Source organism: Lontra canadensis, unplaced genomic scaffold, assembly GCF_010015895.1.
Source record: "Lontra canadensis isolate GAN:19392208 unplaced genomic scaffold, GSC_riverotter_1.0 scaffold2, whole genome shotgun sequence".
Taxonomy (NCBI): domain Eukaryota; kingdom Metazoa; phylum Chordata; class Mammalia; order Carnivora; family Mustelidae; genus Lontra; species Lontra canadensis.
Genome location: NW_022630996.1, coordinates 40,691,002 through 40,717,949, shown reverse-complemented (window position 1 = coordinate 40,717,949; position 26,948 = coordinate 40,691,002). Strand labels below are relative to the sequence as shown.

Below are 26,948 nucleotides of genomic sequence, written 5' to 3'. Positions count from 1 at the left end.
TCCCTCTTTACCTACTAGAGTCCTACTTATCCTTCAGGGAAAGCCTTTCCTGAATGTCTGTCAGGATGCTCTCGTATCACCGAGTTTCATGCAGTACTTGTCATGGTTACAAGGTTCTATTTATTTACTGCCTGGTCTAAACTCTGACTGTGGAGCAGGGAAATAGATTCCCTACTTCTCAGATAGGAAAAAGAGGAGGGATCTTTCCAGCCTCCTTGGACTGTCCTTACTCATTCCTGCCCATGGACGAGCCACAATTTAGTGGCTCTCTGATTTGGGGAGAAGGGGCTGTGTGTGCTCATCTCAGGGCCTGTGGGGCACCCAAGTCTGCTCGGCCTCCATGTAAAAGGGTGGTTTGGGAAATAAATTGAATTCAGGAAAAGACATACTAAGAGAAGCCCAATGGTTATGGATCCAAGTTCCATTCTGCAGTTTGGCTTTATTCACTAATAAAGTTGATTTTGATCTTTCCTCTGGCTGCTATTTAATTTTCCAGTTGCTTCTACATCTGGGAGGGGAAGACAAGGGTGTGCTTGTTGGCCCCCTAGAATGCCAATGCCTTCCACTGGGCCTAACCTCCTTCAGGACAGGGATGAGGTCTCCTTTGGCTCACTATGGTAGCTCGGTGCCTGGCACATAGGAGGCACTCGGAATTTTTTTTTTTTTTTAACAATTATTGTGGAAAATGCTTAAAATAAGCAAAATAGGAAGAATGGTCTAATGAACCCCTGCGTACTCGTCACCCAGCACCAACAATAATCACCACATGCCAATCTTGTTTCATCTACTCTTTCACCTGACTGAAGCAAATCCACTTCAGGCTTCACATATGGCAAAGGCTCAAAAAAATACCTATAAAACCATTATCACATACTCTATACACAATAATTTATCAGTGATAGAGGGCTAAATCAACAAACTCAGAGAGATCAGTAAAGAGTCAGAGAGGCAGTGGGTCAGAATCATCGTCGGTCCCCAGTCCCCTACTTCCCCCAGTGTATCAAATGTCGCACTCATGTGCATGCTATTCCCCAACAACTATCCTCTTCTCCCCCACCCCAGGTGGTAGGGCCAGGCCACTCACCCGTGGGAGTGCTGCTGCGGAATGAAGAGGAGGGGGTGATGGGTGGGGTCACAGGAGGAGTAAGGCTTCCACTGCTGTGGCGTGGCGGAGTGGACACATTCCCTCGAGACACGGAGCTGGACAAGGTCAACGAGAGCTTCGGCTGAATCTTCTTCTTTAGGGACTCCTGCTCTCGGCGGGCAGCATCTGTCATGAATCTGAAGCAACAATGGAAGGTGAGTAACTGGGCCCATCTCTGGAGCACGAGGAATGATGGCAGTTTCCCCGAGTTCGAGAGATGCCCCTCCTTGGGAAAGGGGGTTGTTCACGATCTCAAAAACTCGTAACAGATTCCCTTTTCCTAAGGGATGAAAGTATCTTCTAGTTCACTGTCTTCCGGTTCCTTACGGGAAGGCTCCATTACTTCCAGAGGCAAACCCTCCTTGTGGGAAACTTGTGCACATGCACTATGTCTACACCCGCGGCAGTGCCTTTGGTTAGAAGACTTCCTCTCTCTTGGAAGCTCTCTTGTCTTTCAACTCATAGAAAGCCCACCCATTCTCAGAATCCCCCAGCACTCCCAGGTGGAAAGGGCCTCCTTCATCTGTGGGTGGGTAGGATTTATTGTCCCTACCGCTTCACTGCCGCTTAACATATGTGTCCTCCTGAAAACGGATTCTTTTTTGTATTACTCCAGATCCTCATCTTGTTATCTGGATTTTTAAAAATTTTCCTGGCCGACTGAAGGTCTTGTCTCCCTACCCATTAGCTGAAAGGAAAGGACACAAATCCCCATAATTGCGGCTAGGACACTGCCAAGTCCATCTCAGTAAACATTGACAGAATGAAGAAATCTGCCCAAGCAGATTCAAGAAGGGAAGAGAGCAGTACAAGGAGGAAGATGACTGCTAAAGACCGGTTTATGTTGTGATTTTATTACCCGTAAAGAGAAAGGCGACTTTTCCTGGTCATTTCACTTTGGACACTTCAAAGTTATCCCTTCCACACTTTTCTTATGTTAGTAACATTCAAACTGTTTTTTTTTTCTCACTGCATAACAGTTCATAAATTCATGTAATACAAGATTCAAAGCAATCTATGGTGTGGTATCTCTCACCTAAAGAACAAACTTTTTTTTTGGATATCATGCAATGTTTTTTAAAAGTAGGCTCTGAGCCCAACATGGGGCTTGAACTCACGACCCTGAGATCAAGAGTCACATGTTCTACCAACTGAGCCAGCCAAGCTGCCAGCAAACTTTTTTTTTTTTTTTTTTTTTTTTTGTATTATTGGTAGGCAGGCTTTGTCAGCTGCATTTTTGAAAACCGGCAGAAAGCCTACCGAACAGAGTGCATGAAAGCATTTACGGAATGAAACAGGCACCCATGCCTACTGCCTTGTCCTCTGAGCATGGCCATCATTCTCCCTGTACCCAACCCCCCATCATTATGTTCCATTTTAATACAATTAATCATTAATTAATTCCATTCTACTTAAATAGGGTCTTAATGACCCAATACATTTCACATTCTGTCTAAAAAATTTCTAAGTATTTGTCTTCATTATGCTAGGAAGTTTTAGAAGTCAACACAGTTTCATTGCCTGGTTAAAAAAAATAGCCAACCAAATACCCAATGAAACAATATTACAGTATTGTTACAGTGTCTTAAAATGTCTACTTTTATATTTGGAACATGGATGGCACATTTCTTGAATGGTGCCTGCAATACAATCTAGATATATAATAATCCAGATTTTTATGAAGGGCTGAATGATAAAAAAGTTACATGCTTTGCCTTGAGTTCTTAGGTTTTGTGTTAGAAGGTGGAGAAGGTTTAAAAAGAAAGGAATGATGCCGCAAAACAGAATTGTTTGCACCTGGTAGCTAGGTACTCATTTACTTTCAGGTGCAAAGTTGGCTCTACTCTTCTTAAAACTGCTTTCCACCACCACCCCCATGCCCCCCAAAATTCTACTCAAAATATGGACTCTAAGAGAAAAGCAAAGAACTAGTGCTTTCTTCTATTATTCGAAGTAGACTTACTAACTAGCACAGTGCCAACCTTCTCCAACTGTGGTACATATGTGGAGAGTGGGCAAAAACACAGGATAGACATAATGCCTCTTCAAGAAAGACCAATGGTTCTCAACGTAGGTAATTCAAGTCAGTTGTTTGTTTTGTTGTGTTTTTAAAGCAAGGGAGTTGCATGCTCTACTGACCAAGCCAGCCAGGCATCCCCCACATCAGTTTTTTAAACGGTTAAAAAAAAAAAAAAAAAAAAAAAAAAAAAAAAGCAGATACCCTATGGAGTAGAACACAAAACGTGTATCTTGCACCTTAGTGAGAGTACAGGCCTTGGAGCCAGGCAGACAGGGGCTCCGGCCCTGCTCATGTTACTACGTGACTGGAGGCAAGTTTGATAAACCTCTCAAAACCTCAGCTTTATTCTCCCTAAAATGGGACTAATGACTGCAGGCAAAGGGTCAATAGACATCTTTTCCCTTTCTGCTGGAGAATCTGATCTTTGGTTAAGCTCAGGTAATCTGCTAAGAGGGTATGTCAGCTACACTAATAGTCAACACTCCCTATGATCCCACGGACCCGACTGGTCCTGGACTGTGAAGAGTGAGAGACCATTTACACACAGTGGACGGGGAGTCAGAGACTGGGCTTCCCAAAGAGTGTGGTGATCTTGTACCTTGGCACGTCCCAGGCAGGGAGCCGAGGAGCGTGCCCATGGATTGTGCCCCGTGCAGTGTCACAGGACCTCTGATGCCTCGTCTGCCGGGGCAGCCCCCACCTCTGCCTGCGGGGCATCTTGTCTACCTTGTAGTGGTGAGGACTCGGCACATGGCCAGATGCTGCCCCCCCGCCCTGGCAAGCTGCGGCTCTGCCCACTATTCCTCTGACGAGACCCAGTCCACCGTGGCTTCCGGTCATCCCGTGAGTCTGAATGTTCCTGATCAAGGAAAACCACCCACTAACGGACAGGACAGTGCTGACCTCAGAGGACGGTTGTAAGGATTAAATGAGGTAGTTGTGTCTGTCATACAGGAAGTGGCTCAACATGGAAGCTGTTATCATTATATAAGCCTTTATAATATGGTTTTATCCATACATCCTGTCTACCTCACCTAACTCCAAGTTTCTTGGGGACTCACTGCATGTTCATAGCTTGGAAAGCTGCAGGACTGTGCCTCATCTATAGAACAGATAGTGGCTTGGCCAACCGGGAATCAGCCGGGGCGGGGGCGGGGAACAGTGCCAGTTGGAAACCCTTATCAAAAGAGGGAGGTAGGAGAGGAGGGAGACAGGCGTGGGGCAGGAGGGCAGGCTTCTCTGTGGCTTCTCCCACCCCAATGAAACAGTATCAATAGCTCTTGTCCTTTACTGTAAAATACTCTCCTACAGCTCAGATATAAAACAACACCCATAAAAAACCACAACAACGTGCCCATACATCCCCCACCTTCACCCCGACAGGAGTGTGGTCAGCTACAGACAGCAATCTATTTTTGGCTTATATCTGCTAAGTGCTTTCTAGAAGTGAGAACGAGACATCATGTTAAAAGCATTAAACATGAAACTCATAAAGCACTTCTGCCAACCTTCCTCTCCATGTACCCTCCCTCCTCCTCTCTTGGATTGCCGGTTGTGAACTTGCTCGCAGCTTGACTCGTAAATCATGGCAACCCTGCCATACCAACATACACAGCTGCATGATTAATTCCCAGGGAAACACACACACACACACACACACACACACACACACACACACACACACACGGGTACATGCCTCAGGTGCTGTGGTTACAATTCACCAGCTTCTTCTCACTGGCAATACTGCCTGGTTCCTCTTCCTCTTCCACTTACCATGACTCTACCTATTTTTTGAGACCTATTAAATCCCAAATACCAGCATTTTAAAGTAATGTCCCATCAATACAGCTCTTTGTCAAAAGATGGGCAGATTCCCAAAGGCAAGGCATCCCTCGGGTAGACAAGTTTATAAAAGAGCCTGATGCGGCAGAGAAAGGCCGTGAGTGCAGCCAGGAGTGGGGGACCCTCGTAGTTTGGCTTTGACCAGAAAGGCAGGTCAATCTACCTCCCACCTTCGAAGGCAGCTGCCCTGTGACACATCCTTGAAGGACCACAGCCCAGATCCTTCCAGTGTCCTTTCAGAATTGTCCCACTGTATTCCCACGGCTGAGAGGAAGGTCAGGCTTGGGAAGCCACATCGCCTTGTGATCTGAGTTTTTCTTGATGGGTTTTGACATGATGGGTCATCTTTTTTGAAGCCTTCAGTAACAGATCCAACCTGGGGGCTTTAGAGCTGGAAGAAACCCAGGTAAGAAGACCATCTAGTCTAAGCCCCTCATGGTTCACATTAACTGGGAACTGAGGTCGAGTGGCCTGTGCAAGGTCACTTTGCTGGTGAAAAGCAGAGGTAGCAGGAGAGAATTTCAGCCTCAGGGCTGATTCCAACGCTCCATGCTCTGCCATGCTGCCAGGGGCATGCCAAAGAACTCGAGCTCTCTTCCTTTTGCTCCAGACTCCTGGTCTTCAAGGTTGAAAGGGCTTAAAGGAACCAGAGCTTAGGGCCTCGAGAAATGTACAGGGAATCCCTCCGGGGATTTAGATGTTAGAAGTGGGGTGGGTTGGGAGACAGGAGGCCTCATTCTCTCCACGTTGGCCAAGTTCTGCTGTGTGGGGCTGCTTGACTCCTGGGGGGCCCTGGCTTTGTAGCCTCATGGGACTGTGACGTGGAGAAGCCTGGCTGTGCCTGCCTCCCTGAATTCTTCCTGCTTTGCAACGGGAACCGTTCTAATGTTACAGTAGTGTGCTACTGTGGGTTTGTACTGGCTTGTGAGAGCTGATCATTAAATTTTCAGGGACTCTTGTGAGTCAGGTGTTAAGCATACCAATTATTAAAAATTAAATTATGTGAATTTATAATTAAACAAGTATGTTTTTTAAAAGGTAATATGCAAAGCTTATCAATTCTTAATTATTTTATCCTACTTTACTATTATTATTTATGTTTTGGGGGTTATTTACATTAATATCCTATCTGTTCGCTATCCCTGTCATATAATGGTGTGCTGTTTATTCACATTTTCCCAACTCTGGTCAATGACATCATGGTGCTAGCTTGAAGCTGTTTGCAGTGGGTATTTATACCACGGAAATTGGCAAATATTACTAATCAGGGCTTTTTTTTCTCTCCCTAAGTCAGTTATTCAATATTTATCAGAATACCTTATAGTTAATAATATTGTTATTATTATCTTAATGTAGAAAGAGCATTTGAACCAGACTACTTGCCTATTAACACAGCCAATCAGGGAAGGGATAAAGAATATATAAGAAAGTCTTCTTTTCCTTTTAAAAATTATAAAAACCCATCTCATTGAAATACACTTATGTAAACACTTTTATGGGCTTGTGGCTCGTGTTCAAAAACATCTTTTCAAATTGTGGAATGTACACGTATACACACACAGACACACAGACACACACAAATGAGTACACATTTACGTGTGCCACTTAAAGAATAAAATGACAGTCTACAGCCCCACCAGCTTATGAAAAAAATAATATTAAGTTTTGGAGTTTCCAGTTACAGGTATGGTTGATTTTTCAGGGTATTTTCCTTCGAGTACTGCCTTTCCACACATAGAGAAAACTGAGTATTTCTTAAGGGAAAAAAAGAGTCACCTGAGAGTTCTTTCACTGTTGACTAACAGCCTGGAAATCTGTGGTCAGGCAGAGCACTGTTTTCATTTTGAAACTGAAACTGCCATAAGATTAATTTTAACTTTCCTACAAATCAGAAATGCCCAAGTTACTTTAATTTAATATGGTCATTTGTAGTAATATTTGTTATTGCTTGGGGAAGTACATATTCCTTAAGTAAATTTTCAAGACTCTGTTATAAATCTTTTAAACCCTTAGACCACAATGTTCATTCAGTCCGACATGTTAAATGTGGAAACATGAATATAACACCACAGGGGGAAAATGTCAAACTGCTGGTCCAGGGAGACCAGTTTCAACCACAAACTCAGGAAATTTACAGATTTCACTGGAACCTGGGCAGAAACCCCACTGCCACCTACTCTACAGCCAAACACCTGAGCCTAAGTGTCCTGCTGGGGAAAAAACCACATGGCTTTCCCTGGCTCTGGAGAACTGAGGCATGGAAGTGACCACTCAAAACGTGGGTCTCTCTCGGAGAAACTTGAAAAGAATCCAAACTACGAGATGCGTGGTGTGGTTTGGTTGTTGTTATAAGACTCTGGAGAGGGCGTGTGGTCCAGAGGCCTGAGCTGTGTGTTGGGAGGCTCGTTCTGGGGCCAAGAAGCCGGTGGCCTCTGGAAGTCCCAAAGCTTTCCATTCTGGCCTTGGTTTGTCTACTTGTTAAAATGGAAGTGTTCTGGTTTTACAGATATATGTAATATAGCACACTTAAGTTCCTTCCCACCAGGCCCAGCAGTCAATGATTTCAGAAACAGCATCGTGCAGTATTTTCCAAACTTTTTTTTTTTTTTTTTTAAACCTCAACCCATAGAAGTGTGTATCATATTGGGAGCCTGGACACTTTGTATAATTAGGTCTGCAATCTGTAATTATGAAATATCCAAAGCTCCGAAAACTGGAAAACGTTTTATAAGTTTGGCAGCAGAATTCATTGGGAGACAAACCCTGAATTGAACTGCTTAAAGGCTACTTATACAATTTATTGTATTTAGTGTGAATATTCACATGCCTCACTGCACAAATATTAATGTGGTTGATTTCAGGGGCTGCCCCGGACCCTGCAGGGAGCATTATGTAATATGCAGCATTTGCACCGTATTATCTTTCTGAAATCAGAAAAATTATAAAACATACCTGGACACGAAGAATTTTTATTTAATTTGCCTAGAACAAAAATTTCATGAAACAATCCTTCCTACATGTGATACACTTTGGTATCTTTCTATTTCATTTTAACAAAACACGCTTGTCACTGATTTCTTGACCTACTAACAGGGTCAGAGCCTGAGTCTGAAAATATGAGTGTAGCAGTTAAGATGGTGGTGGGCTTTGGAGGAAGACCATTTAGACTGTAATCTCTGCCCTATGCACTCCAGCTGTGAGACCTTGGGCCAGTTACCTCTCTGGGCCTCAAGTTCTCTCTCTGGAAAGACAGTAACAGGTCCTGTCCTACAGAGTCGTTGTGAAGATTGAGTTAATGCTGTAAAGCACTTGGAACAGGGCCTGGCATGTTGACCTTGATAGATGTCAGGTTCCTGGTACATGATGGATATGAATGAAACTGTTCTGGAAATCCCAATTCCCAAATCTTTCACCTCTGACACCTATGTCAGCAATTGGTTATTTCTGAGCTGAATTACTGAGTAAAACAGTTAAGTACTTGCCATCATTAATTCTGGTTCAGAAAGCAAAGAGCCGCCCTGAATCTGCTCACATTGATTACCCTAGTGCTGCGATCCTAGGAACACTGGAGAAAGTAGTTTCAGAAGCTAGAATACAAACAGAAGGTCCCTCTCCTGAGGGACAACAGGCTTGGGGGAAAGGGTGCTATCTGTAAACCCCCATACTTCTTTACTTCTCTGAGAAGAACCAAACCAAAGAAGGTCCTTCTAGCAGGACAAACAACAGGAGACCATCCACACAGCTAGCTGATAGAAAGACGTCTTCCAAGGAAGTTTAAGCCTGCCCTCGCCTTGGGAGATTCATAAAGCCGCACAGGGCTCTGACTGGTCCACACCCAGCCCCCTGTACAAAGAGCCACATCTAGCTACCTCATTGGAAGTCCAAAGCTTTGTTCTACTTTCTCAATGGCCCTTTGGGCATTGCCATCTTTTAGGGAAGACGAGTCTGTGGAACCCACAAAGCCTTTGAGGAAAGCTGCAGGGAGCTGGCAGGTAGACCACGAGGTTCCAAGCACTCCCAAATTTGGTAACTCACGGCTCTGGACAACGGGATTTCTAACCCAGCAAGGACACAATCGATCTTGCCAGTGGAGAGTCCAAACTGTACCTCGCCAATTTTTCTTTTGTCTGCTACTACATGCACTCCAGGACAAAGATGCACAGAAAGCCAGTAAGGAAGTAAAACCACCCACAGGACATTAGAATATAGGTCGTGGGAAATGACCATGGGAATGATGGGTCCATTTTGGCACGTGACTGTGTATGGCCTGCCATGTCAGCAGATCTGACTGCTGCTCTAGGTCACCACGTAATGATGGCTTTCAGAACACACACTGCTAATAAACTCATGGGGCAGGTCTTCACATTTCAGCAGCAACTTCAAGCCGCAACGCAGCTGAAGGAGTATTTGGTTTAAGCAGCTGGCCAGTGAAACATAACCTGTGAGCAACAAGTGGAGTACTGGCTCGTCCAAGCCTCTTTAGTAACAGGGGGGCCTTTTCTGGTGACCACTGGGAACTTTAAATAAATAAATGTGGTTCTGTTCAGTAGACGAAAGTAGATAAAATTTAGACTTCCGAGTAATGCTGATTTCAGGAGGTTTTTAATCATGTTTTGAATAAGCATACGTTTTTCACTTCTCATCCCAGAGCTATTTTTGACTTCACAATCTGGGGCCAATGGGGTGGATTTTGAAGCTTCATAAAGATTTCTGCAATGTCACCAGAACTCCGAGCCTCTTTTAACATGCCGCTATGAAAGATTTAATGCTAAATAATAAAACTAAAAGCAGCACCAGGAAAAAACCCACACCATCTGATCAGACCAGTGTGGCACCTAACTTGTAAGTGAGGGTTTTCTGGCATATGATTGTCATCTGATATTCACATGGGCTGTGGGCATAATTTGTGAAGTACACAGCCAATGAATCAGATTTTATTCCTGGGTACAAACCAAGCTGACAGATTTATTGCATTAAGTAAGACTTTTCTCTCTTTTCCCCTTTAAGTTTATATATGACACATACAGAATATTGATCTTGGACTCTGAGATGTTCCCGTCTAATCTGCACAAAATAAACTAACATCGAGGGCAAGCCACTTTCCTATTAGATTTTGTAGCTCATTTATCTTGTAAATTTTCATTTCATTTTTGGGGCCAGCAAGAAGGAAAAAGAGAGGGGAGTAAGAGGAAAAAAAAACAAAAAGCCAATAGGTGATTTTAAATATTCTACTCTCGGGGCACCTGGCTGACTCAGTTGGAAAAGCACAAGACTCTTGATCTCAGGGTCATGAGTTTGAGCCCCACAGTGGGTGTAGAGATTATTTACTTATAAATAAAGAAACAAATCTTAGCAATCATATATCCTTTCTTTTTTTTTCCTCTTAAGGCAGCTACCATTAATTTATATTTTCTTTTTTTTTTTAATATTTTATTTATTTGACAGACAGAGATCACAAGTAGGCAGAGAGGCAGGCAGAGAGAGAGGAGGAAGCAGGCTCTCCACTGAGCAGAGAGCCCAATGTGGGGCTCGATCCCAGGACCCTGGGATCAAGACCTGAGCTGAAGGCAGAGACTTAACCCACTGAGCCACCCAGGCGCCCCTAATTTATATTTTCTATGGCATCTAGCTTGGGTATTCTAAGCCTTCCAAAAATATTTATTTAATAACTAACATTGCTTTGCCAACTTTTATATTGCTTTATCTACTTACCATCTACTATCACCCGCCTCTCATTGAAAAGAAAAAGCCATTTAACAAAAAACAGGAGAATATAATCTTAAATAAGACAATCCTTTCTTGAGAAAGATTGCTCTTTATTCTGCAACTGTGATAAAAATAAACACAGGAATAAATTTACTTAAAAATTTTTGAGATGCAGGGATGCCTGGGTGGCTCAGTCGGTTAAGCATCTGCTTTTGGCTCAGGTCATGATCCCAGGGGCCTGGGACCAAGTCCCATATTGGGCTCCTTGCTCAGCAGGGAGTCTGCTTCTCCCTCTCCCTCTACCGAACACTTCCTCTGCTTGTGCTCTCTCTTTCCCTGACAAATAATAAAATCGTTTAAAATATTTTTTTGAGATGCAGAAAAATTACAATATTAAATGTAATTTTACCATTTTATAATTATGTCATCTGTACATGGTAATACAGTTTGCGATATGTGGTTTATAATTATTCTCTAGATACAAGTAATTAATAACATCTACCTTTATTGTCTATCACTGCCATCGCTAAAAATTCTGTTTCAAGGAATGCTGACCAAATGAAACTCTTACACGTGGGAGGAATCATAGGCAATCCTATGCTGAACGAAATGAAAGACGCCAAATATAAGCATACCCAAACCCAGGAGCTTCTCTAAGAGCTGGGAGCAAGGTGGAAAGAGCTGAGTGTCCTCCTATGGCAGGGCACCCAGGGGGTGGGAGGGGAGTCGTGGTGTGCGGGAGTCTCCCTGATCCTGGCCCTGCACGTCCTTGACAACTTGGTGACTGTACACCACTGGAAACGTCCTATGAACAGCATCATTCAAGGACTAGCAGCTGTTCTGTGAATGGTACTTAGAAGTTCCCTTTTTTTTTTTAAGCCAATCATCTCTTCTGGAATTTTAGCACTCAAATGAAATTCATGTACTGAAGCCAAGTAACTGCAGTAATGCACAAAATCCCACTCCTGCACACCATTACTCTGTGCATTCCCAATAAATATTGGTTTTTTTCTAACAACTAAGGAGTAATAAAGTCAATCTATCTTAATGAGAGCTCTGGTTCTGGTTCCAGCAACCACTATTTTAAGCCACAGGTCAGCATAAATTATCAGTGAAGCAATTAATTTTGATTTACTTTAGCCTGAATAGAGTAAACCGTGGTCTTTTTCATCATCAGTGCCAAGAATAAAAACCACTTCTGAAAACGACATGCACAAATCTTTGGTTTGGAGGCCAAATGGAATATCCCTTTCTTGGCAACATCTCTCCATCACCCTTTCCGTCCCTCTTCCACGTTCATCCAACAGGGGAAAACTATGGCTGTTTCTTACACATGGTTTTCATTGCTAATTTGACATCTGTGTCAAAACCAATGAACAAAACAAAGAAGTTGCATTTTGTGAGGTTTTGTGTTACAAAACTACAAATAGCTTGAGTTTTTTTGTTTTGCCTCTTCTGGTAGTAAATTAAATGAGTTATTTGAGATTTCCATGTAAACTGCTAATGAGATGATACGTAACTCTCCCCATAAGGAGAGAGAGGTTTAAAAACTAAAGGGGCACCTGGGTGGCTCAGTGGGTTAAGCCTCTGCCTTCAGCTCGGGTCATGATCTCAGGGTCCTGGGATCGAGCCCCGCATCGGGCTCTCTGCTCAGTGCCTGCTTCCTCCTCACTCCCTCTCTGCCTACTTGTGATCTCTGTCAAATAAATAAATAAAATCTTTAAAAAAAACAAAAAACAAAACTAAAGTAAAAAACTGGGTAGAGGGATTCTGGAGTTTTAGTTCCAATATCACTAATGATTGTGAACACAACCTAGTGGTTGAAAGTCCACGCTCTGGAGGCAGACTCCTAATCTGCCAGGTATTCGAACTTGAGCAAAATATGTACCCTCTCTAGCCCTGGGATCCTAATTCATAAAACAGAGGTAACTCTAAACACCTACCTCATCTGGGTTACTGTCAGGATCTCATTAGATAAATGTAAGGAAAGCAGCTGGCCCAACAGAATACTCAACACGTATCAGGAGGCCACCCAGAGTCTTAGTATTTCCACTAATGTAAGCCTTATGCACCTGACTCACCCAGGAACTATTAGAAACTGTTCCTATAACTAACACTCATCCAACTGGATAATCCCTACAGAAGAGGACATCTTGCGGGGGGTGGGTGGGTGGGAAGGGATGCAATCCATAGATGGGCTTAGATAGATATGTTAAGTCTAGGATCAAAAGCCTCCATTTCTAAAGAGAAGTCCTTCTCTGATGCTGCCATGAACTTCTACTTAGGTGAGCTCTTCTAACCAGGTGACAGCTGACATTTAGCTGAGAACAAGGGACTCCAAAGGAATCCAGCGCCAGGGGATGTAGGGCTCTGGTTAATGAAATGCTCTGGTTAATGAAATGCCGGGTTGAAAAAGGGGTGGAGATGTCAGGGAGACTGTAGAGGACTCTCAATGTCAGAGGACAGCTCAAATAAGCAGAATTTGATTATGCCAGGGATGGCACGTTCCGTTCCTCTGGTGCCATTTAGAACCCACTCTGCCCATGAGAGCCATCATTGATTGATCAGAGCACTCTTGCTTGTGTTACTTGTGCATTCCGCCTTAACTTCCCATCGCCATGCCTGAAGTGGTCACTATCCACTGATTAAGGTTAATGTGTAAAATGAAGGTGACTCTTGATTGCAGGGTGCAGCTCTGAGCCCCACATCGGGTATAGAAATTACTTAAATAAAACATAAAAAAAAAAATCTGATAGAAAGCTACATCCAAGACAAGAGCTGTCTCCAAAGTAAGGCAAGCACGTTAAGCACACACTCAGATAACCGCATGTATTCATGAATACAACTGTAAGGCCAACTGCTCACCGAAATTTATTTTTGTATGTACGTGACTCACTTACACAGAGTAACTGTCAGTGGATTAGCACTGTTGGGAACAGAGAGGAGTCAACAGCTATTTTTCTTAAAAGGATTAATCCATATAGGCAGTGGAATCATTTTGGGGGCAAAGTCAGTTATGTACATGGGCTGTCCTTCACAATGTATACATCTACGGGCATCACAGACTTACAGACCTCAAGATCTGTGGGCCTTGGGGGCTGATCTTTTTCACAGTGATTTGTTTTTGTTTTTTAATATTTTAATCATTTGAGAGTAAGAGAGCGCATGAGAAGAGTGGAAAATTGGGTAGGAGAGGGAGAAGCAGGGAGCCCCATGTGGGGCTCAATCCCAAGACCCTGAGATCATGACCTGAGCTGATGGCAGATGCTTAACCCACTGAGCCACTGAGGAGCCCCGATGTGTTTTCCTTTTGTTGCAAGAACTCAGTTAAGCTACTTTGGGACTAGAGTTTGATTTTCCCTGGTTTTCAGGAGGCAGCTGTTCTTCAGATAAGCACACACAACAGGGGACTGAACTATTTTTTTAAAAAATGAAAGATAATGTACACATCCTCCTGCTTGCATGAACTCAACGAGTTCGTGAATGCTCAAGATACTCGGTAAACTACAGGCTGTGTGTAAACACTGCGGCTGGAGAAGATGGGGGGTGACGAAGGCGATAACATACTTTTAGTCAGAGATAATTTCAAAAGCAGGCAAAACTAGAAATTAGTAGGATGAACCGTCTCGTTATTGGTATTTTGCCATCTGGTTTAAGCTTTCTCCCTGCCTACTCCCTCTTCAGCCCATGATTAACCAGTCATATAATCCTATCCTGTGTTTACATAACCACTGGAAAAATATATAGGGATTTAAAAAAGAAAACAGAAAAGAAAATAAAGGAAGAGAAGGGGGAAAGAGGGAGAAAAAAGAATTTTCAACATATTTTTTGGAAAATACCTCATGGAAAATTCAGAATCGAGTAAGATAACAGCGTAATTGCAGGGTCTGTCTCTCCCTCACCCACCCCCAAACTATTTAGCTTGCAAAGCCTGAGCACTGTTATACAGAGCACATACTACTGAATGACATAATGAAGGTTTGGTAGTTTGGAAGGTCTGAGCCAATGGTTCCTAACTCCTTCAGCCATGGAGACCCCATCGGAGAGTCAGTCGGTGTGCTTTGACTATCATAGTGGCATTTCTAGTGTCGCTTAGATTGTGTGTGTGTGTGTGTGTGTGTGTGTGTGTATGTGTGCATGTGAAAGGGGAAGAATACAGAACTAGTATTCAGAATTGCTTTGACATCAATTTGTATTTTACAAGATCCCCTAGGCACCTTTCTTCTACAAGTCCTACCCCAAATGGGGAATTTACAGGTTATTTGGGGGAAAAAAATTCAGGTGTATTTGTGTATGTGTGTGTTTAAATTTTTCAAGAATGCCTTGTATTTCACTGCTAATGAAGTGTTTCTTGGAGGGGGCCTCCAGCCCTTCTGGCTTTCAATGAACAGCCTTCATTTGCATGCACTAACCCTTAGCATCAGCTGGTTCCCAGAAATACATGTGCCCCCACAATCCTGTTGATCCTGCTGGTTTATTTCACAAACCTTTTCTCCACAAAGAGGACAGGCCCCCATTTTAAGCAGGCCAACCTGATTATCCCAAATCCCTAATTAGTGTAATTAAAGCTTTAATGGATTGCAGCCAGGATATAAACCATGCAAACCCCCCTTTTTAAAAACTTGTTGGGTGTGCAGGTCTGGTCCACGCCAGAGGGCTTCCTGTTGAGGTGCTGAGGGCCCTGCTCTCCCGGAAGGCCCCGGGCACCGCTGTACCCAACACCCTGGCTATTTCTGATGCTCAGGGAGCCTCTCTGTCAGGTTCACACATGCAAACCAAGCCGACACCCCCTCCTCCCACCCCCCCCACCCCCCCGCACAGTGTCTACCAAAAGCAATGGGCATTTTCATTAAGGAGACACCTCTCAAGCCTCCTACAGGTACTAGTCTCCTGGGGAATTTTCTCCTGTCATTATACCCTGAAAAACAAAGCCAATGTCCAAACTAGAATATTCCAAGCAAACTAGGAGAATCTTGTTAGATCCTGTAGAGCACTCCTGTATTAACTCAACTGCACAGAAACACTCAGAACTTTTCCAATAACCAAGGCCTGCAGCTTAAACCCATGGCTTTTGTTGTTGTTGCTTTTTTTTTTAAGGTGTTTCCTGCAATGTGTAAACTGACCCATTTTTAAAATGGCCCTGGTGAGTGTTCACTTTATCTAAGCTCTAGACGGAAATTAATTTGGAAATTAATATTAGAGAAGGGTAAGGAGAAAAGGATCTATGATTCAAAAAAAGCCTTTTTGCGTATATTACACTAGATGCCCCGTAACTATTACCTTCTCGAATCTCCACTACAAACTTGTCAGTGGTTATTATCAGTTTTTCTTTTCTATTCTTTTTTTTTTTTTAAGATTTTTTTTTTAATTTATTTAACAGACAGATCACAAGTAGGCAGAGAGGCAGGCAGAGAGAGAGAGGAGGAAGCAGGCTCCCCACTGAGCAGAGAGCCAGATGCGGGGCTCGATTCCAGGACCCTGGAATCATGACCTGAGCCGAAGGCAGAGGCTTTAACCCACTGAACCACCCAGGTGCCCCCCCTTTTTTTAAAATCAGTCTTTCTTTTCTTTTCTACCTTTCCTTCATTTCCTTCCTTCTTTTTTTTCCCTAAGCAATCTCTACACCCAATGCGAGGCTTGAACTCATGATACCAAGATCAAGAGTCACATGCTCTATCAACTGAGCCACGTAGGCACCCCTCTCAGTCCCCTTTTACAGATGACAAAGTTGAGCCTCTGAGACATTAGGTAGTTTGCTCAAGGACCCACGGCTAATAAAATGCCATGGAAAAGATACAAACAAAAATATTAAAGATATGATGTCCAATCCAACAGCCATTAGCCAAGTGGAGCTACTGAACACTTGAATGGGCCTAGTCAAACTGAGCAACTATATTTCTAATTTAACTTAATTTTTAAAAAAAACTATGTATATTAGAGAGAGCATCAGTGGGGAAGTCTGGGGGAGGCAGAAGGAGAGGAAGACAAGACAACTCTATCCCAGGACCCTAAGATCATGACCTGAGCCCAAATCAGTCAGTTTTGGACTGAGTCATCCAGATGCCTCTTTAAATTTAATTTAAATCTAAAGAGCCACATGTGGCTAGTGGCTGCTGTACTGGATAGCACTGAGAACATTCTCATCATCACAGGAAGTTCTACTGGACAGTGGGCAGCTAATGAGTACCGTTCAGTTCTGGATATGCTAGATTTGAAACGGTGGTGGGGCCTCCAAGGGGTGTAAACAGAGAGCTCAGCGATCTAGATCAGGAGTCACCACTCAGAGGAGGAAAGCTGGAGAGTATGTAGGGAGAGGAGGGACCAAGGTCCAGAAGAAACGGGAAATGTGGAAAAGGCCCACATTTTAGACAGGAGGAAGAGGAGCCCCCAGAGTTACTTTTTTCAGGCTTGATAATTTCTCCTCTTACATTTTTAGGTGAAATTTGGGGAACAAATATATTAAGATTGAAGATCTGTTTTTTTTTTTTTTTTTAATGAATTCTACTGTTTTGTGCAAAAATGGCCTCCATTCGAAAGGCACGGTATTCACCCTTTCTCGCTCAGAGCCGGCAACACTATATTTAGTAGGACATTAGCAAGGGTGCCGTATCACGTGGTTTTGATGCAACGTGCAGGAAGTGGTTTAAACTCAATTTCAAAATGTACCCAAACCTCCTTAAATAAGGAGAGCCCCAGAACTTGCTGAAATAAAACCTCTGACTTAGGGCCCTGCTGTGAAGGGTACTTTACTATGGTTTTTGCTTAAACCCCACCCCCTTTCGGTTGCCTGGGGGATTCTTCATGAAGTTATCTGATCCTGTATTTCTTATTGTGTAACCAAAGTCACTCAGAGAAAAAGCCTAATCTTTTTCCTTATTGGGAGTGAAAAGAGGGCTCATGAAGCCTCAACAGTAAGGAATTTTTGTTTGGTTCATCTGGGTGGTGAGAAAAGATCTGAGAGGGTGAGAAAAATCTTGGGCCAGTTTACCCTACACTTTTCACCCTATGGAATAGTTGAGTCTGGAACTCCCACTGAACTTCAAAAGGGAATTTGTCACCCACCTCCCCACCTCCTCATCCCATCATGGAGGTGGGTGATGCATAGGGAGGAAGGAGGGGTAGGTGAGAAAGGTATTAGCAAGGTGATAAAAGAGCCTGCTAACATATAGGTTAGAGTTAAAACAAAAACCTTGAAATTCCAAGTTCTGAAAAGCCCATTAAAACATTTCCTACTTTTTTCCTATATAATTTACAACAGGGCTTTGGTGAGTACTCGAAGTGCACAATACAGAATCGGAGAGAGGAATTGTGGGAGTTAAAATGTGTGAAGTGTGCAAACAGAAGGCTGGTGTTGCCTATTAATACCGGGAAAGCCTGGAGGATGCCAAAATTAAGCTCCCATCCTTCCCCTACCCCCCGCCCATTGTAGCAGAAAGTGTTCACAATGGTGGTGCTGAATTTACATACAGCAGGCTTTTGCCCCATTTGTGCAATTAAACACATTTTTCCTATGTTGGCATCACTCCCTGGGAGAACATGAGGAATTTGGAAGGAGACATTATATCTTTCAGGATACCTGGGAGCCATTTAGTGGTAATTCACTGAATGGAACCCTAGTGCCTTTGAAAGAGTTAATTCACCTCCTGAGGGTCCCCGAGAATGTGCTTCATCAGGCCTAATGGGACCAAAGGGAGGTCATTACAGAACAGTTTATATGATTTTTTTTTTTTTCGGTAACCAAGTTGACTTTTTCTGATCTTTTTATGTTAAATTTTCCACCACAATAATGCAATGCATTATTAAGAAAAGAAAAAACACTAGGAGGCCATACTGTTTGGACAAGCAGGATGGGTGAGGAGAAGGCTATCTTTTTAAGGGAAGGCAGAGCAGAGAGATAAGGTGCAGACCCCCCTGGTGAAGAGAGCTTGGGGGGCCAGGCCTACAAAGGCTCCGAGGGGCCCTGTGGATGCTGGGGGGTCAGCACACTTAATGCTAAGGATGGAAAGAATTTGCTCTCTTTCAGACTGGGTCAGAGCTCAGTTCAAATCCCTCCCTTCCCCTCTATCTCTTGCCTCACTGAAATTTCCAGATGAAGGAATTCCAGGCCCACCTGTGGGAAGCCTTCCAGATGCCTCATTCCTCTTTGCAAGTAAAGAGCTACTCTGGCCACTTTTTTCTGCCCTACAGTGCTTTTACTAGAACTGAAGCTTAATTTCTTTAACTCATTCTTGATTAGGTTGCTACTTAGCAGGGGTGGCGGTAAACAGAAAAACAAAGGTGGGAACTATAAGACATGTTACATGTAAGCTCAACCACAGGCTGGTTATATGCCTGTGTTCAAATTTTAAACCTCTCTGGGACTCAGTTTTTTTATCTTTAAAAAGGGAGTTTTAGTTACTCATTTATTACTACCAGTTCTGGAAGAATTAAAAGTGGCTTTCCAGGATACATGGAAGTCTAGTTAAAAAAGAAGAATGATAAGGGCAGAAGAAATGAGGCAAAACAAGGCAGGGAACATGGCACAGAAGCAGGAATGGGGCTAAACCAAACTGGAGTGGATTGAATGTTCCTGAAAATGCCTGCAAATGGGGAAGTTCTGAACAGATGTAAGGGATTGCTCGCCACATTCTCAGTCCCTGAGCGTAGGACTACATGTGCTGAGATTCCACTGAACAAGTCTCTGTGAAGGTGCATGGGCTGAGGGGAGAAGGAGGGAGATGGTCCCTGCTCTAAGGGGAGTTTAGGGGAGCATAGAAGATTCTGAAGCAGCCTGTGGGGAGAATGTCAGCAACAGGGTGAGGGTTAAAAAAGCAGGAGAGTGCTGTATATGGCTGGGCCACGGTCCTGGATAGGAAGAACAGTGTGTGTGTGTCACCCACAGCTCCTACTGTTTATGTCTGTAGGAATTGTGTGTACCTTTTGTTTCCAGAATGCATTTCTGACTCTCGAGCATTTAGCATGACTGCCAGAAATCGGCCCTTGCTAATAATGGAAAATTCTGCTCACCAGCCAAGAGGGGCGTGTGGCCAATGCTGACCTCACCCTTCTTTGTCCCCCAGATAGATGAACCACTTCTTAAAAAGCACTAGACGATACGGACTTTATTTTCACACAGGGTTCTTTCAGTGTCTTGTATGTCTGATCAACTGTGACTCCATCTCGCACTCAACGTTCCTATAGAAAACGAGCCTCCGAATTTCCCAACACACGCGTGTAGGGTTTCTCTGTCTTTTAGAATCTCCCCCTCTGGTGCGCTAATGGAACCCATTTTATTTGTAGTAGTAACGAGAGCATTTACTTTAAGTAAAGAATTTTAGCTGATGAAGAAATGAGCCCCAGCTTTTAAGCAAGGATTAGACTCAGCCTCGGTAACCAATAAGATGGCAACCGCCAGCCATTTTAGCTACAAATTACCGTTAAGAGTTTACTATCAGGATGATCCCTTCAAGCAGGCCCTATTAAAAAAATAATCACCATCTGCTAGACTCCCTTCTTTTTTATTAAACTGGTCATTAATTACTGGTAACAACTAATTTCGTCTGGATTTTATTGAGTAATTATAAAATAAACTGGGGAGGATATCAAGCTTCCTGCCTTGCTGAAGGCAGGAATTCTTTATAATGCTACATTTCAAAAGGGGGTTGTAATAAACCACCAAATTCCATTTAATATGGTAATTATAATTCTCAAAATTCATCCTTCCTGTGGTTAACGAGTGCCTTCTTTCAGTTTAGCTCAGCCTGACTTCAGCTTGGGTCATTAAATAGCAAACTAGTTTTCACCCTCTGGTAACAATAGATCTTTCATGGCTTATTGCCTAATTAATTGAGGTGCATAAATTGATCACTACAACTTTTAAAAAATTTCATATTCCAGGTATCATGTAACAATATGATACTATCGTAATTAAAAATGGAGTGAGTTTTAATGTTTTGATTAGACCAGGTTTATTATCATGGATAAGGTAAAGTGCAAAGTTTTACTAATGTTTTCAACTACAACATTTAGGTTAAAACATTCGCGACAAGCCATTAATTTAATAACATGCTCATCCAAAACAAATCATAACTCATTTCTTTTTACTGCAAAAGTAATTGAGTAATGAATAATGAAAACCATCCCCCTGAAAAGGGCAGTAAATATGTTGACTTTATTATTAATACTCAATTTTGGTTAATAAGGCAGCTATTAAATCTGAAATATGATGGACTTGATTTATTGACTTATTCAAGGTAACAGTGAAATATTATCTAGTAAATTCCAGGGTTCTTAGGAGAAGATCTGATCATGATACAAACTGGAATTTAACCAAAATTTCAGTTCACATTAGAACTATTTCTCAAACCTCTTTCCCCTGTACTTCCTGTGTTCCTTAAAAGTATTTCAATTGTGTGTGTGCGCGTGTGAATGAGAGGGAGAGAGAGAGGGACAGAAGGAGGGGGAAAGGGAGGGAAAGAGAGAGAGAGACGAGGGCTGGGGGAGGGACCTAAGAGCTTTCCATATCACTCTGCACCCCTGTGAACTGGAATTCTCTGGTCAATCAGTATTGCTTTGGTTGTTTCTAAAAATTCATAAAATATACCAAAGTGGCAGTAGTTATACCTAAAAGGTGGTGTGTAGCCTCAGTCTCAAAAACAGGAGGTCAGTGATGATTCAGGGAAAGGGAAAAAGAATTCTTTAAATGTAAAGGGGAATAATGGAATTTTCTTTTCCCCCTGTAAATAGAATCACAGTTGATTCTTCAATTATTCACAGTAGTTATGTTTTACGAAGTTGCTGCAAACACTGAATTACTGAATACAGAACCACTGTGTCACAGGTACTGACTCTGGATTTACGAAGAAATTTTAGCTAGTAGAATTCACAAATAATGTATCTGCCAATGATGAGGATCGATGGTACCTTATACCACGGGCTTATACCACTCATTCATCCACAGTTGTTACATGCTTATCCACTAGAATGCTTTCTCACTTTTAAGAATCTCCGCCTTATGACAGGCCCCTCATTCCACAGTATGGGCCAGAACAGACATAGTTTACTTAGTAAAGCCTGAAAAAGCCAGAGCTCACAAACTGATAGTCTATGGAGTGCTGACCCAAGATTTAAAAATGAGACTTTATAGGACAATCTAGTCTTCCAGATCCTTTTGGAAAATGAATGGCTCTGACATCACTGAGCGCCAGTTCTTACATAGCAACAGTGAGCTGAGAGCAGAGAAGCAACCTGCCTCTTGTGGGCTCCTAAAGTCACTCCCTATTTTTCCAGCAGCCAGCCAGCTCCATTCATTTACATCATTTGTCTGACATTCTTTTTTTTTTTTTTAAAGATTTCATTCATTCATTCACTCGACAGAGAGAGAGTGAGCAAGCAGGGGGGCAGCAGGGAGAGGGAGAAGCAGGCCCCGTCGATCCCAGGACCCTGGGATCATGACCTGAGTCAAACGCAGATGCTTAACCGACTGAGCCACCTAGGCACCCCGTTTTTTTGTTTTAATATTTATTTGAGAGAGAGGGAGAGAGAACATGTGAGCAGGATGAGGGGCAGAGGGAGAAGGAGACTCCCCACGGAGCAGGGAGCCAGATTCTTAAGCACTTGAATTTCCCACCCCTTGCTTAGACATATGCATCTTTAATCATACTTATTCAGTAAATACTTATTAGATGTCTACTTTGTGCCAGTTGGTCTTACTTTCTGAAAATAGCCAAACAAACCCCCTCCAACTTGAAGAACCTGAACTAGGTAGAAAAACCAATCTCTAAACAAACAAAAAGCAACCAATAGGTCACTGATTTTCTTTCTTTCTTTTTTTAAAGTATGTTCCATGCATAGCATGGGGACTCAAACTCAGGACCCTGAGATTAAGAGTTGCGTGTTCTACTGACTGAGCCAGCCAGATGCTCCTAAATTGGTGATTCTTACCTAGGGAAGGGGAGAAATGAAGTTCTAAAATGAGCCAAAAGGGGCACCTGGGTGGCTCAGTCAGTTAAGCCTCTGCCTTCCGCTCAGGTAATGATCTCAGGGGTCCTGGAATGGAGCCCCATGGCAGACTCCCTACTCAGTGGGGAGTCTACTTCTCCCTCTCTCTCCCTCCCCACCCTCGTGTGCACGCTCACAAGCAAGCAAGCAAGCAAACAAAATAAGCCCAAAGTATTTTAGTTGGCAAGGTACAATAAAAATCAGACTCTTCCATGAGGAGTTGCTCGTGTAACTGAGTGTGTTGGGACAGATGTAAGGTAGTAAGAGCCACGATATTAGAGGGTATTTGCAGGATGTGTTGGCTGTAAGGGGTCACATTAATTACCTGGAGAGGAGACATGGATTCATTTCGGGAAGGGTTTTTCTTGTAATGTTAAGTAGGACATAGAGGCCCTCTTGTTCTGATACCTGCCTTCTTTAAAAATATACTAAGAACCTGTGATGGATTCTTAAGTAGTCCTTCAAGGCCTTAAGTAGTCCTTCAAGTCTCATTGGCTCTTCATAACTCAGACAGATTTACCTGCAAAGAGGCCACTTTATGAGCAAACGACTTTACCATTGTTCTAGGTTTCACAATTCAATTAGCTGACATCGTCTTAAGCCTGTTCTAGGGAGGGCCTGCCTATGCAGTCGTGTGGGCAGAGACCAATCCAATGAAGCTCCAGAACTGAGACAGTGGGGCCCAGACAAAAATTTGAATTTGTTAAATATCCTCTTTTAAACCTGGAGCTTTTGAACCTGACACTCAGCTGACTGTGTGGAGTACAAATGAGGAAAATCCCTGACATGTGAATTGTACACAGTGGAAGAATCAATGAGGTAAGAGAAAGGCCTCCCTGCAGAGTCAAGGGGGTCTTCTGTAGAACAGACTAGTGGGGGACCAGCGATTCCTGTGTCTCTGATCCCCAAAGAAGGAGCAGCCTCCCGAGAACTGGGGCAAAGCTAGGACAACACTGTGGGGGAATATAGCAGAACTTCTGTTCCACAGCTGGGATGATTCTCTGCCAGGAATCTCATTAACACAGAATTTATTACCTACAAGAATGTTGGAAAAGGGTGGTGCCAGGATGACTACTTAATTCAGTAGCACCAAAGATTCTAGTTCCTTCCATCTTTTTATCATCCTAGCATGTTGGACGCTCTTCTGGTTGCAAGAATGTTGCATCAGATCACATTATCACATATTTTCATGGAGATGCAGTCTCTCTTAAAGATAGTGAGGACCTTTTCCAGAGTGCCTTCCTTTACCCTTCAACCCAGGGCATGTCCCATCATGTTTCATTGGCTGGACCTGCACCCCAATATTAACCGTCCATCGGTCAGTGGCAAGGAGAATGAATTGCCACCATCAGCTTAGACCAAAGTTTCCGATTCAGGTCTGGGGAGGAACCTGAAAATTCACATTTCTTACAAGTTTCCAGGTGATGCTAGTGTTGTCAGTTTGAGAACCACTAAGCTTGGACTACCACCTGAACAAACTTAGGGCTCTTCTAGCAAATAAGGAGAGGGAAAGTTTTGGGTGACCACCAATAATGGCAGCTACACACACTCTTTATGGAACCTATGAGGTCTGCTGAAACGCTGGAGAGGGGTACTTTCAAGTGGGCTTGAAGAACACTAGTGACTTGTATTCCCAGTTATCTAGATGGAAGCTAAAACCAAGCAAACTATTAAAACCCACAGAAGGTAAACTAGAGATCATCAAGCTCACCGTGCATAAGAGATTTAATTATTAGGGCACATGGATGGTTCCGACGGTTAAGCATCTGACTCGATTTCAGCCCAGGTCATGATCTCAGGGTCATGAGATAGAGCCCTGTGTTGGCTCCACCCTGCTTGGGAGTCTGTCTCCCAACCTCCTGTGCATGCGTGCAGGCTCTCCTCTCCCATCCCCACCCCTGCCAAAGTTTTAATTACTAAGTTCATCAAGTGTTATATTCTTTCTCAAAATTATTGATACTGCTCTCCAAGTGTCTCTGGTTCTCCAGTTTCTGGGCCCAGGATTGGGCATGGCCATGGGAATGGATTTGGCCAGTGAGATACGTACCGCAGTGATGGCCCAAACTGAGATTCCTCTTGCTACAGTGATTACAGATTGTGGCTCAAGCTTTATCAGACTAGGTTACTGAAAAACCAAAATGGACAGAATATTCCTCCTGAGTCACACCGGATGTACACAGTGGGCAAAAAATAAACTTTGTGCCAGTAAGTCATTGAGTTTTGGAAATTACTTGTTCAAGCAGTATAACCAAGCCCATACCATCTAATATAAAGTATACACAATTTTATTTATTTTTTATTTTTTAAAGTATATACAATTTTAATGCTGCATTTAGATTTTTTTCCTTATAGCTCAGACACCGCCTTAAAAATGCTAATTATCCTTCAAGCCCTGGCTTACATTACATTTCACATTTTATCATTGCTCTGGCCAACACATATCTCATGTGGACACCTCATCCTGACTACAAGAAAATCATACGGTTCAGTACTTGGTTATTTTCTAATTGCTCATCAATAGTAATATTACATCCCTGATTAGACTGGAGGCTTTGAAGGGCAGGGATCATATCACAGACATTATTGTACCCTCTGGGCAAAAGAGGTAAATTAGCAGGTTACAGACAGAATCTAGCTGAAGAGCAGAGCAGTCAATGGTTCATAGTATTTGAACTTTTCCATTATTCGCGTACAACAAGGAAGTTACTGAGCATGTTTTCCCTGTACAGTTATATTGAACATCTGTGAGCAGAGCTGCAAGCAGTCATTAACTGATACAATTTTTACCACCCATGGAAATTTCCATTTCTCTGACTATATACTAATATTGACGATATACTAACTCATTGGACTATCAATTGGCCTGTTCACTGTAGCTTTCCCCAGATGAACTAAGGACTGGAAGAGAAACAGTGATGTTTATAACAGCCTTCCATCTTATACAAGTCCTTGGAGCACCTTTCTATTCACTGGAGGGGATGCTGCCTGATTCAAGAACCCCTGAAAGAAGCCAGTTAGATCTTCAAATTTACTCAGATGGATTTTGTTTTTTAACATGTTTCATTAATATCAATATCTGATTTGGGACTTTGTGAAGTCACTTAAGCCAGCCCTCTATCTAAAGATTTTTGCTTTCAAACCATGCAAAATACTAGAGTTCTTAAAAGGTAAGAGGCTCACTGAAGGTCATGGCTTAATAAATGATCGCGGTAGTACTGAAATAGAACCTAGCAAGGGGCAACATTCAATACTCAGCATAGGTTGGGGGAACTACCCAACCTGTCACGTTGGGATAGGATATTATCCTGATGATAGGATATATCGTCAGGATGGGATATCATACTTGGCGGAATTATAACTTCTGAGCTCTCAGGAGAAATACTTTGGACCTGGCCCCAAGCTGTGAATAGGATCTAAAAAGGGAAAATGTGGGCCATATGGCAATGAAGAATAAAAATCTTAAGTCATCATGCACAAGCCTGTGATGAGGGTTTAAAAAAAAAAATCAATTGATTTTTCAGAGGTAAATGGATTCAGTAGGTCTGAATGAGACTACATTTCTAACAGGTTCCCAGGTGACACTGATGCTGCTGCTTTGAGAACCACTGAGTGTGACTACTCAAGTGCAAGCATGTCAACATGCCTGGAAGCACTACAAGAAAATATTTTATTGTCAAAAATGGAACCTAGCAGTGCCAGACAGAACAAGCGTAGGGATATGTTCTATGACAGGGCGACAACACAAAAACAACTAAAATAACGCCCAATTTGCTGGAAAGCACACAACAAGTTTGGTTCAAGTCTTCGAAAAGAGGGGTGACTTAAGGTTACAAAAGGAAGGCGTGGGCTTGGGCTCCTGCTGTTGGATTACAGGAGCGCTCAGGAGGAATGTGGCTTTCAGAGAGCTAGGAACATTCAGAGATACCAATAGTCCAATTCTACCTCTGCCTTTGGTGAAAGAATTAGAAGTAGCTAATCCATTCAAGAAACACAAGTTGGAAATAGGCTTCAACTCTAAATACCACTAATAACCATGTATACACATACTTGTTTACAGCAGTTAACTGTGTGCAAGCATGTAACCACACAGGGTTAGAATCCTCCTGGACTGCCACCCTTAAAATCCCATCACACAGATGTCTCACAGGTATAAATAACTTAAGGCAAGTACCTCTGGTGTTTGAGGAACCAAAAGCCTCTGGCCCTGGCCTAGGACTAGTCAGGAGTCTTATGAATTATATCCCAAAATAAAGATGT

General features: G+C 42.8%; 1 protein-coding gene across 1 annotated transcript in view; it reads right to left on the bottom strand.

The window, feature by feature from the left end:
• The window catches only part of JAZF1 (JAZF zinc finger 1), a 278,681-nt gene that overhangs the window by 41,116 nt on the left and 210,617 nt on the right, over positions 1-26,948 (bottom strand). The window contains exon 3 of the mRNA XM_032872531.1: positions 1,085-1,281. Coding sequence (XP_032728422.1) covers positions 1,085-1,281 — 197 coding nt within the window. The remainder of the gene's footprint in view (positions 1-1,084; positions 1,282-26,948) is intronic.